Source organism: Takifugu flavidus, chromosome 5 (assembly GCF_003711565.1).
Source record: "Takifugu flavidus isolate HTHZ2018 chromosome 5, ASM371156v2, whole genome shotgun sequence".
Classification (NCBI taxonomy): Eukaryota; Metazoa; Chordata; class Actinopteri; order Tetraodontiformes; family Tetraodontidae; genus Takifugu; species Takifugu flavidus.
The window spans coordinates 10,243,248-10,255,249 of NC_079524.1; the positions used below are offsets into that span (position 1 = coordinate 10,243,248).

At 41.7% G+C, this 12,002-nt stretch overlaps 2 protein-coding genes across 4 annotated transcripts; one reads left to right on the forward strand and one right to left on the reverse strand.

Annotated features, from left to right (window-relative positions):
* Positions 1-335: 335 nt before the first annotated feature.
* On the reverse strand, positions 336-6,209 carry LOC130526062 (transmembrane protein 150A-like). 3 transcript variants are annotated; one of them, XM_057033422.1, is made up of 8 exons: positions 6,135-6,209; positions 4,761-5,020; positions 4,622-4,669; positions 4,462-4,548; positions 3,934-4,001; positions 3,316-3,443; positions 3,068-3,245; positions 336-2,870 (listed from the first exon to the last, which is right to left on the reverse strand). In XM_057033422.1, exons 2-8 carry the CDS (start codon positions 4,823-4,825, stop codon positions 2,569-2,571), a joined length of 876 nt encoding a protein of 291 aa, XP_056889402.1. In that variant the 5' UTR covers positions 4,826-5,020; positions 6,135-6,209; the 3' UTR covers positions 336-2,568. The 3 variants fall into 3 exon arrangements, with proteins under 3 accessions (XP_056889402.1, XP_056889403.1, XP_056889404.1); XM_057033423.1 differs by having other exon boundaries at positions 5,861-6,145; XM_057033424.1 differs by lacking the exon at positions 6,135-6,209 and adding an exon at positions 6,006-6,028.
* Positions 6,210-8,369: 2,160 nt separating this feature from the next.
* LOC130526466 (potassium voltage-gated channel subfamily V member 2-like) lies at positions 8,370-11,330 on the forward strand. Its single transcript, XM_057034152.1, has 2 exons — positions 8,370-9,793; positions 10,425-11,330. Exons 1-2 carry the CDS (start codon positions 8,477-8,479, stop codon positions 10,677-10,679), a joined length of 1,572 nt encoding a protein of 523 aa, XP_056890132.1. The 5' UTR covers positions 8,370-8,476; the 3' UTR covers positions 10,680-11,330.
* The last annotated feature ends 672 nt before the right edge of the window (positions 11,331-12,002 follow it).

Consider the following 12,002-nt stretch of genomic DNA (forward strand, 5'->3'; position numbering starts at 1 on the left):
CTTAATTTTGAGTAGTTATTTATTATTTTATTAAATCAGACATTTGTCTCATTAGAAAATGTTAAATTATAATTTCTCTATTATTCTCTTCTGCCCCTCTTGCCCATGCCCAATATCAGTATTCAAAGCTACATTTCTTACTGTCGGCTGTTCTGTCAGTCACATGATGCATCATCCACCGAGCACGGGGTTGTGGGTCAGAACAAACCCAAAACATTCTGATTTATATCCAACTTTTTATGGGATGTAAATCGGAATATCCTCCCAGGGAATATACATGTTTCTGGTGTGTAAGACAGGGCCAAAGATGTATTGTAAATGTGACAGAGGCAAACTGTAATACTTTCATTTTTATTTCATATTTGTATATAAATCTCTGTCAAATGAAATACTTAAATGACAGACAAATCATACATATTTACAGATTTTATAAAAGAAACAAAATCATCTGTGGACTTGCATTTCAGATCAGAAAAGTGGGGCTTTTATAGATTTTTGTTTAAGACATAATGAGGTTAGGCAGTCTTTCTAAAGTGAACATTTCAACAGAATGACAAATAAATTGTGCATTTTTGAGCAGTGCTAAAAAAAAAGATGACTAAAATCATGCGAGCTGCCATTTGTAGTCGTGTGTTGTGGCGTTAATACCACATGATAAGAACAGCTGAATGAACACAACAATGTCAACATGATGAGCTGAAACAGTTCAACGGAGGCTTCCACTCGGGATTTTTGGCAAATGTAGGATTCAGAGAGCTTAATAAATGAAACAAAAATCACCAAAGGAGCAGAGTTGAGAAGCTGAGAAAGGCTAGTGAGGGAGATCCATCCCATCTCCTGGTAGATGTGAGAAGAGAAGGTAGAAAACCACAAACCAAAACAATTCCAGGAAATAGCTACTGGATTTAAGGTTCAACCTGGTATAAAGACAGAATAGTTTGTTTTCAGCACATTTTCAACATGATTTTCAGTTACTAACGAGCAGGATGACAACAAACAGCATCTTAAACCTTTGTGTCAGTTATTTTCCAGTTGTATGGGAGTGTTTTTTTTTGAGTATTGTTAAATTTCTAAAAGAATTAATGCCGGATTCATCTCTGTCCATGCAAGCATCAGTGAAGCAGTAAGGACAGGATAGTGCATTAAACCTGAGTTTAACTTTAAGCTTTTATAATGTGGTAAAATTTAGCTTCCTGATGAAAGATGGGCGACGTGACGCTTCTCACACTGGCTGATATCCAGTTAAACACAGCAGAAAGTTTGATTTCTGTTCTTTTTAAAAGAAACAAATAAGATAAATTAAGTCTAACCTAAATCATCTAATGCAGATGTATCACTTTGAAAAGGCAAAGGAATTTATCAAAACCCTACATATATGACGCAAATAATCTGATTTCTAGTCTGAAAAAACACAAATAAAAAAGAATAAATATGGAAAGTTCTCATTCTGCTAACTGGTTCCAGGACATTTATGGCACCAAGTTTATGAGCATCAAATTCAGTGAAGGCTAAACATTGTCAGAAAAATCATTCCGAATAAGGCTTCCACGATTCCAGTCTGGAGTCAAATCACCATGGACAAGAATTTAGAAATTACTTCTTTTTTCCCTCTGGGAAATGTTCATAAGTCACTGGAAAAAGGTGTCAGTGTGTCTTGAACAGTTGCTGAGTATTGCACCGAGAAAGGCATTAAAAACTCCAGCAGGACAGAAACGCTCTCAATTGATCCAGATTAATAGTCCACAGCAGAACGGGTGGACACGGTCGCTAAAGCCGAGCGGGCCGTTTCCAGACTAACAAAATCCACCAACCTGCTTTACTGTCAGGTGGGACAGAGACCAAACGCATAACTTCGCAGACATTCAGTGTTTTACTGTTAGACTAACTCAGATTTCTCATTCAAAGTGTGTCGTGCAGAAAAATAAAGGCCTAAAGAGCTGAAAGATGTGAGCACAGTCAGTCAGGATGGGGGAACCAGGCAGCCAGTGTGGGGAACCAGTGAGGAAAACCAGTGATCCCAGTAGTGATAAGTGGATCAAATGACATCACAGGAGAGTAAATGTTAGCATTAAGCGTCCAGTGATCAATTCTGAGGAGGAATTTTAATTTTTTTCCCCCAATATTTGAAAAGAATTCTGACTTGAAATTTAAAAAACCTAAATTTGCCTACATTTTTTTTTTTTTTCATTTTGTTGAGTTGGAAATCTCTCCCTTTTCAACCATGTTTGAAACATTCTGCCTTTATTAAGACAATCCGATTCTTGGCCAGAATTTTGAGGCTTATTTTAGTTAATTTCCCACTGAATTCTGACCCTGGATCTCAGAATTTAAAGAAAATAAAGAGCTGTACTCAAATGTCATTAGTATAAAACCAGTGCTGTGATCCACAAATCACTAATGTTGATTATAAAACCATTAGAAAACACTCATAAGATGGGTTTTTGGCTCTCCCTGCAGAACCCCGGACATGTGACAGATGTGGCACGACTGTCGTGATACACTCCTTTAGTGGACACAAATAAAAACCATGATGACCTGGTGCTGATCTGTCCTCCCCCACACATTGAGCTACAACATGGCTATACTCTCAGGAGTGCAGTTGAGATGTGTGGATGTGCTGCTCCCCCCCGGGGACTTCAGGCCTTTTGTGGCCCCACCCAGAGTGGAACTCCTGGTCCTGGAGCCCATGATGATCCCTGAGCCGTGATGCTGGCTCTGCTGCAGGCCGGCCATCATGGTCTCACTGGTGACGGTGCCAAACTCATACGTGAAGGTGCCGTAGAAGACCAGAATGTCCACGGTGAAAACCCACTCGCAGATGGCTGCAGCATGCTGCAGGATGAAGCTCTCATGGACAAAGAAAACGCCACCTGAGAGAAGGTGGAGGTTAAGGAAAAGAGAACCCAAATCCTAAGACTGTTAAAAGCAGTAAAAGGACACACAGCAGCCAGTTAGAAATGATCACAAACATCTACAAATAAACACAAACATCGAGTCTTTATCTTGATTTGATGTTATGGTGATAAACCGAATGCTTTCAGACTGGTGTTCAGTTAGTAAAGGATACTAAGGATCAGGGACACCATAGCACCCAGAGTTAGAGCCACCCTGAAATGGGCCATCCAGTAGTCCAGCGTGGTCACGGCCACTCGGTAGGTGAGGACACATTGCAGGCAAACGAACAGCAGCCCGGCTGGGAACGCCACGCCGGCCCCCACGTAGTGAAGTGACTTAGCGTGATCGACCTGACGCACAGAAGCAGTCAGAGAGGCTACCAGCAAAAAACAGCGGCATTCTGAAGGTGCGTTCATTCACCTGGAAGTTTCCCACCATCACCAGGCCCAAGGCATTGGTGCAGCCCGACACCAGGGCGCTGGTGTTGACCCAACACTGGTGGCTGTGTTCAATCACCTGGGCGTAGCGTAGAAGACACACCATCACCACTGCAGCACACAGAGGTATGATAAATGACACAAATATGACAGCAAACTAGCATCAAGTTTGAGATTTACATTGAAAATTGGAATAAGGGCAGAAACTACAGATGTCAGATCACGTGGACAGCTGTTACTGTCGTCTCGGTGGATGCTTTCAAGTGTGCAGTTGCATAAGAGGGTATTTCCAGAGTCAACATATCAAGACAGCAAAGGTCAGACTGATTTAAATGGGGAAAACCTTGAAGGGTGAAAAAAGAGGGCAGAAGAAGAGCAGACGGAATAGGAGAGATTGAGTCATTTATTATTGATTAGAGAGCAGAGACTGTTCCCAGTCCTGCATTCTTCCTAATGGGGAAACATTCACTTATCTCCCTCGCAAAACACAGACACGGGCAAAGACTTAATAATCTGGTCAGCAATTACAAATACAAAGATATTTTTAGCATGTAATAATATTATGATAGTAACTAGTGGAGAGGAGTAGCGGATGTCTTACCCATGAAGGCTCCCACGTTGCCAATCAGGCTGAACAAACAACTTTCTGGAGGGTATGAACCACATTTACTGTAGCAGAAAGAGACAAATGAGCTGTCGGCAGCAGAGTAGCATCTCCAAAAATACACGACATGTGTCATCACAGACTCTTCACCATCTACAGTACGTGGACCAGATCATTGGGGTAACAGTACAAGAATGCTAAATATGTCCTCCCCTGTTCTGCCATGTCCCTTTCCCCGTCCTCCATCCTCAGTGGAAGCTGTTGTCTGTTCCAGGTCATGCTCATCTACTCAAAACCATCAGTGTTTGTCGATCTAGATCCACGATCAACCTGTTGTGTGTGTGTTTCAGTAGAGATAGAACACACAGACTGGAAGATGACTGCTCTGTTACATCTGTGTGCTGCTGCCATCTGTCCCCTTCATACATGAGGGGTTTGCAGACACAATTGCACCAGTGAATATGTGGATATGACAAAGGTGGTGCAGACTAACTCCTCACTGTATTGGCAGAAACAGGTGCAGACCTGATGAGGGGGATGTCCTGGATGGTGCAGCAGGACTTGGGGAATCCGGGCCGTGGCAGCTCCTCTGTGCACGTCAAATTGTAAGACCTACATCAGTGACACAGTGAGTGAAGTTGCGCGCTTCAGAACGAATTCATTTTATCGGAAAGGAATCTCGCACCAGTTCTCGACAGGACAAACGTGGTGATTCATCACAGCCATGGCGTACCTGTACGACAGGAAACACACCATAATCTATAGGAAACACAAAATTGAATGAAGACTCGTGCAGTTTCAGTACAGCTTCGGTGTGGACTCACACAATCCATATTCCTGTGATGGAGAAGGCAGAAAGGCTGACAGGCAGAACGATCCAGGCGGTCATTGGGCTGGTGAGGAGCTGGCGTTGTCCCAAGCATGGGTCGATTCAGGGACTTCAGACAGGAGAAACGACAGGAGGCAGGGGGACAGGGAAACAGGCTGGGGTGTGGGGGTCAATGACACACAGGGAAACACACTGGGGCCGACATGAGAGGAGAAATAAAGAGGGCGTTGCCACAGCTTGTCTGCTCCACAGGACCTTCAACACAGAACAAAGACTGAAGCGTAAATCATAGTTGTGTAAATATCTTTGCAGTTGGTCTTTTTTTCCATTGAATGCTAATGTAGTGTTACAGAAACACACGCTTGTTACGTGTCAGTTTTGGAACGCCTTTAAGTCTGTTACCAAGAGAAACCTGGGGAGTGTCTAAAATGCCTTCCGTTGCGTGTTTATGTCCGTTTATATCTTCCTTTTCCCGATTAGTTGGGTTATGTGATTAACTGGTTTTGATTTCATTTACTGTGAATAATGTTGATTCCATGGGTCCAGATGGAAAAATATGACAACAAAAAGGCGAGCAGCAATATTCATGTTTGTGTGGAGGGAAATAGTATCCCTGGGAAGGTAAAGGTCAAAGGTGCTGGACCGCCTGACCACTACAAGAAGGAAGAAGACATAAACTTACCAGATAAAGGCATTAAAATCAAGATTAATTTGGAAGGAACCACAATATATTCTTAAACCCAATATTTTGTATTTTTCTTTTTCTCTGAATGCCAATAATACAAGTGACTTAAGTTTACCCTCATCATATGTAGAATTATGCTACAAATGACTAGTAAATTCGTTTTGAAAACATTTTAAACAAGAATATCCAGCCTCGGGGATACATCAGACAGCTAACTGGGCTTTCACAGAATCCCAGCAGCTTTGTGTCGGTACCAGTTGTAGCTTGGAGGGCAGAACCGTAGAGATGCATCAGTAAACGGGATCAGAACTGCCCCCACCTCCACCCGCAACCATTCAGGGGCAACGTCCGCCACTGTGCCACATATGTCCATCATTACTTTTTCTAAATGACCAATAATTTTAACACACCTACACACTTTCTAAATTCGTCCACATCCATCGAACAGACCGCCGAAGCGGTCCGCTGTCCGGAAGACAGCGATCAGGAGCCAGGAAACTGCACCGCTAGCCAAGCTATCTTTAACCTTAGCTAACTGGTTAGCTCGCACTTTACCTGCTGTCCTGAACTGACACTTGGCCGCATCTTGACCGCCGCTAATCTAAAGCGATAAACCCCTAAAATCAAAGCAAACTATCGGGCAGAACCTGGACAGACGGTGAGGTTTAATAGGTCTGCACATACCTTCGGCACCACCTCGGTTTCCCTTTAAAAAAAAAAAGACGTTTTCTTTCGGGAAACCGCATCACTCACTTCCGGACCGGCTGAGATTTTCAAAATAAGTTGGCGACGAACGTCTTTAAGGAAGAATTAGAAAACAAAAGTCATTGATTTCATGAAACAAAACATATTTCCCTCTCCTTTTCATGCTGCATTGCCCTTGAGCAATTTAGAAGGCAACAAATGATTATTATTTTTAGATATATTGTATGGTAGTAATACACGATGTAGATAAGTTTGCATAATTTAGATTATTTAATCAAAATTGTTTCCCTTGTGGGGATTAATAAAGTTATCCGAATTGATCATATCGAGGGCAACTAGTTAAATTTTCTGCACACCTTTTTTAAGGATTCTCAGAACATCAAGGTATTAGTGCCTTCCTCACAGGTTGGGTGATTTGGCATTTGCTCATCGATATGCAGTTTATACAAAATGACATATCAGAAAAATACATCAAGCGTGTGGTCTGTTTCTGCTGCTCTGTAATATTTAGAGATAAATATCTGACGGGCAGTTTTATAGGCTGAGAAGGGGGATTATAACCTATATTCTTGTAGACTAAGCAGCTTTACATTTGATGCATAAATCTTGGGGCATTGAAGGGAAAACACAGATGATGAGATATTAATCCCAGTACAAAGATATCCATTTCCACGAATTAACTTTTAGTGTTAAGCATAAGATATTTTCTTTGATGTGACGAACATTCTCCTGCTTTAGGTTTTCAGCAGATGGGGGAAAAAAAGATAAACATTTATTTGAAATGAAATTTTATAACTTCATGTCTATGGTGAAGATGTTGATGTGAATAATCAAACTTGCCACAAAGCTTTATTATTTACATTTATTTTAATTAACGTAATGTAATTTGACTGAAGCCGCAATTATTCAGGACCCTGATGTGCACATGTCTCTGACATCATATACATGTACAAAATACATGTGGAGGAATTATTATCTGACAGATGTTAGCAAGCTCTGACAGATGTGGGTGAGCTATAACAGAGTGAGCACAAATCCTAAACTGAGTGCAATGTGCACCGAGTTTACTGGTGAATAAACATCTCTGAGAAGAGTTTTGAACATTTAACATTGTAATCTGACCGCAGGAGAACAATTAGCTGTCAAGAATGTCTATAAGTCCTTCGGCTCCACTATTCAGCACAGAACATGATTGATTATTCTGACTTTCTGTTGTGATTCTATGGTTTAAACCCATTTTAGCTCTTGTTCTAACACACAGTGTTAACAAGACTATCCTAAGCTTTGGAGCTCCGTTTAAATGCCTTTGTCTGAACAGCTTAATGCCTAAACTGTTTTAAACAGTCAGCTGAGGTGATCAGCAAAGTAAATATAAACACAAATTAGTTCAGTCTGGGAAATAAAATGTATGTATTTTCTTTTCTTGTTTTAAGAGTTTTTATTCACTGCAAATGATATATTGTATTATTTTGACAATAAGAGCATCAAATTGAATTAATGTCATTTGTTGGTGCAATAATGTCACCAAGGGGCCTTGCAGAGCACCAAATCAGAAGACCTTAATCCCTCAAGCAAAGCTCTGGTCAATGCCTTTAAGCATTAAGTCCATTCAGATAAATCAATAATGCCACATCTGTATTGATATCTTAGATTTGAGCGTGTGGCCTTGGTTCAGTTCAGGTTGTAAAGATTCCTGCGCCCTCTCCTAATCAGGAAGTAGGTTAATACTTAAAGCCTTTATCCTCTTTTATGCATCCACCTGCCTCTCTTGACCACCTCCCTCCTCCTGCTGAGGAAGCTTAAGGCACTCTGATGACCAACACAATTTAAATGCAAATTCAACAAAGGATCAACCAAAAGTATACATTTACAATTATCAAGGGGGCAAAATAAAATGACAGCATGTTTCTTAATGCTTCTTTAAGTAATCTGCGGGGATTTTCTAAAGATTATTATACTGTAGATTTCTTACACATTCATAACTGAATGGGATGTAAATTAATTGCGTGAACTGTCTCTTCAATCAAAAGCTGCAGACGCCATAAACTCAGTAGTTTGGAAACATGGATAACTTTAAAAGAAGCTGACTTCATGGTTGGCATGTGATCAAATGTGCCACACCACTAGCGCCATTTTAGCCAGGCAGATCAGTGAGGGATAATAGTATTTAGATGTCCTGTAAGTACATGGATCCTCTCAGTCAGCAACATTAACGGGGCCATAAGGCATCCTGTTCATGTACTGATGTAAAGGGGATATTAGGCGGCAGTAATGCCAGCCGGTCTGAGCGTTCAGCCTGCCACGTAGTCTGGGGGATCGACATGGGGAGCACCAGCAAGGTGGTCAGCTTTTGGAACAGGAGGCAGAGTCTTTTCCCCAATTACAAAGTGAGCGACACCAGTGTTAGCAGAAGGTGCTCTGAAATTGCTTATCCACTGGCCAAGGAGAGGACATGGAATTCGATGCAAGATCTGAGCAAGGACATCTATGACATTTACGCCGAGTACGAGAATGAAGATGAAGATGATGTTCCTCACAAGCCAATTTCACCTTCCAAAAAGAATTACATGATCAACATCAATGTCGGAGGGAAGCCCTACCAAATCGCTTACAAGACGGCCGCCAGGTACCCAAAGACCAGAATAGGACGACTGGCCACCTACACGGACCACAACATGAAGCTGGACCTGTGCGATGACTACACAGTCACCAATAATGAGTACTTCTTTGACAGGGATCCGGACGTCTTCCACAGCATCTTTAACTTCTACAGGACTGGAGTGCTGTGGATCAAGGATGAGTTGTGTCCCCGCAATTTCCTGGAGGAGATCAACTACTGGGGTGTGAGGATCAAAAACACCCACCGCTGCTGCCGTATCTCCTTCGAGGAGAGGCAGGACGAGCTGAATGACCAGCTTAAGATACAGCGAGAGCTGGAGGCAGAGGTGGAGATCGAGGAGAACGAGGAGCTCTTTCATGACATGTTCTTGGGCCACAGGCGCCGCGCTATCTGGAACCTGATGGAGAAGCCCTTCTCATCAGTAAAAGCCAAGATAATGGCAGTGGCCTCCAGCCTGTTTGTTCTAATTTCTCTGGTGGCCATGACACTCAACACAGTGGAGGAGATGCAGTATAGGACTCACGCAGGCCAGCTCAGTGGTAAGACCTACTGGGAGTATGTGGAGTCTATGTGCATCGCCTTTTTCACCATGGAGTACATTCTCCGCTTGATTTCCACTCCTGACCTTAAATCATTTAGCAGGAGCATGCTCAACACCGTGGATCTGATTGCCATCCTGCCACAGTACCTGCAGGCCGTCCTAGAGTTTTTTGACAGCGATAAAAACTATTTAAAGCATGAGGCAGACATGCAGGCCGTTGGACAGGTGGGGAAACTCGGCCAAGTGCTCCGGATCATGAGGCTTATGCGGATCTTTCGCATCCTGAAACTGGCCAGACACTCCACTGGCCTGCGTGCTTTTGGCTTCACACTGCGCCAGTGCTACCAGCAGGTGGGCTGCCTCTTCCTCTTCATCGCCATGGGCATCTTCAGCTTTTCTGCTATGGTTTACACCGTGGAGCACGAAATGCCACAAACAAATTTTACCAGCATTCCTCATGCGTGGTGGTGGGCAGCGGTGAGTAGCAGCAATGGGACACAAGTCGATCCTCAATTCAAGAACAAGCTACATTTAACATGTGAATAAATGCAACTTGTTCTTATTTTTAATGCTTGTCTCTTGTTGTGAACAAGTCAGTTAGTAGCTTCTCCCTGTTATAATTACCATATGAAAAGGTTTCCATCCCAAACCAAAAATGTCTTTACCTCCTTGACCCGCCTCACAATGTATGGGTGGACACTCTGAATTTTTTTAAATTCTAATTAGATTTACAGAGGTTCTTTGGAGAACCCACTTGTGGGTGAGGTGCTCCTCCCTTCTCCAAACAAACAAGAGTTGGAGTACATCCAGGAGCCAAAGAGAACCCACACAGGCACAGAGACACTTTCCCATCACACAAATGTCTGTTCCTACAGAAAAGTACTTTCCAAAGAAACATTTGGGGCCCAACTGTTGAATATTTATGATTGGCCAGTTGTCAGCATTAACACTCAAAGGTGTGACCCACGGCAACATACATGTATGAAAAATCCCTTTCATCTTACAAATAATAACCTGTTTTTCAAAAGTAAAAAATGACATCTGGGGATCCATCCTGAACATTTCCATGAACAGGAAGCATCACTGACCGATCTCCTCTCTCCTCCAGGTCAGCATCTCCACCGTGGGCTATGGCGACGTCTACCCAGAGACCATCCTGGGTCGAATGTTTGCTTTCATCTGCATCGCCTTTGGGATAATCCTGAATGGTCTGCCCATATCCATCCTCTTCAACAAGTTCTCGGATTATTACTCCAAACTGAAGTCCAACCAGTACACATCTGCCCAGACGAAACGGGGAAGGATCCGATTCGCTGAGAGGACTATTCAAAGGCTTAGCCACTTCTTTGGAAATCACCAATAATATAGATGCAAACAGGCACCCAAGTGCACGCACGCATGCACGCACGCACGCACGCACGCACACACACACACACACACACACACACACACACACACACACACACACACACACACACACACACACACACACAATTCTGACTTCAAAACTGAAAACTGTAGCCCTTGAAATTGGAATTCCAATGTGATTTTCTTTCCCCTCCATCCTTTTATTCATGAACAAATTTAATGCCTAAACAAGTGATTTTTTTAAAATTGGGATTTTATATACAGACAAAAATATTTTTGTTACTTTTTTACAAAGTAGTGTCAGTGTTGCTCATATGTAAGATTTCTATATTATTATATTATATATAACCTCCACTGAGGAGGTTATGTGACATAATGAATGCAGTGAAGTTAGTATCAGTGTAAATTTAAGCTTACTGGTAACTTTTGTGGAATAGTAAATGTCATATTAGAAAACAGAAAAACTGCCAAAGAGGGTTGTCTGATGTTTCTAATTTTGCTCTGTATACAATCAGCTTTGTTTGTTCCCGTCTAACATTATTTAAAACGAGATTTATTTAATATTGCAATCTTGATAGTATAAACTGAAAAGACTGTATAGAGTTTACAGTTTGATTCTGTTTGCAATAAAGACATAAATTAAAGACTTTATCGTTCAATCCTGCATCTTTAATCTGAGGAATGTGTTTTGAGCCTAAATTACTTCAGATTTAACTAAGTTTCCTCAGCTGATGTTTAGAACAAAGTGATCCAGAGGGAAATCAAATATGTAAGTGATTTACAATCTGCACAGTTCTGACATAATCTGTCCTTAGGCCCTTGCACTAGGACAGAAAAAAGTTTTTCTTTTTTTATTTTAAAAAGGAGCAACCTGAGGGAGAGCCACATGTGGATGGATGAGGGATCCCTGTCCCTTGGATGGACAGACATGCAATAGATATCACACATACAGAGAACATGTGTATCCTTAATATAGGTAAATGACATTAAGCGCATACTTGTTCTATACATTGGTACAATTTCTAGCTGTCTCAATACAACTGTATTCTTTACAATACAAGAACGAACACTGACAAAATAATAAATCTGCTTAACAGCGACCTCTCTTGGCCAATACCTTTACTGTACCGTTATTCTACATATACAATGAAAACAGTGTTAAATAGCCCCCTTAACTGTAAACAAACCATAGGTCTGTTGAACGTAGTTCAAGAAAAATAATTACAAAGTTTTGCATTTATTTAATCGTGCTTTCATATTGCCTCCATTTCCCCATACGGACATCAGTTGTTTAATTCTATCCTTTCCCATTTCGAAT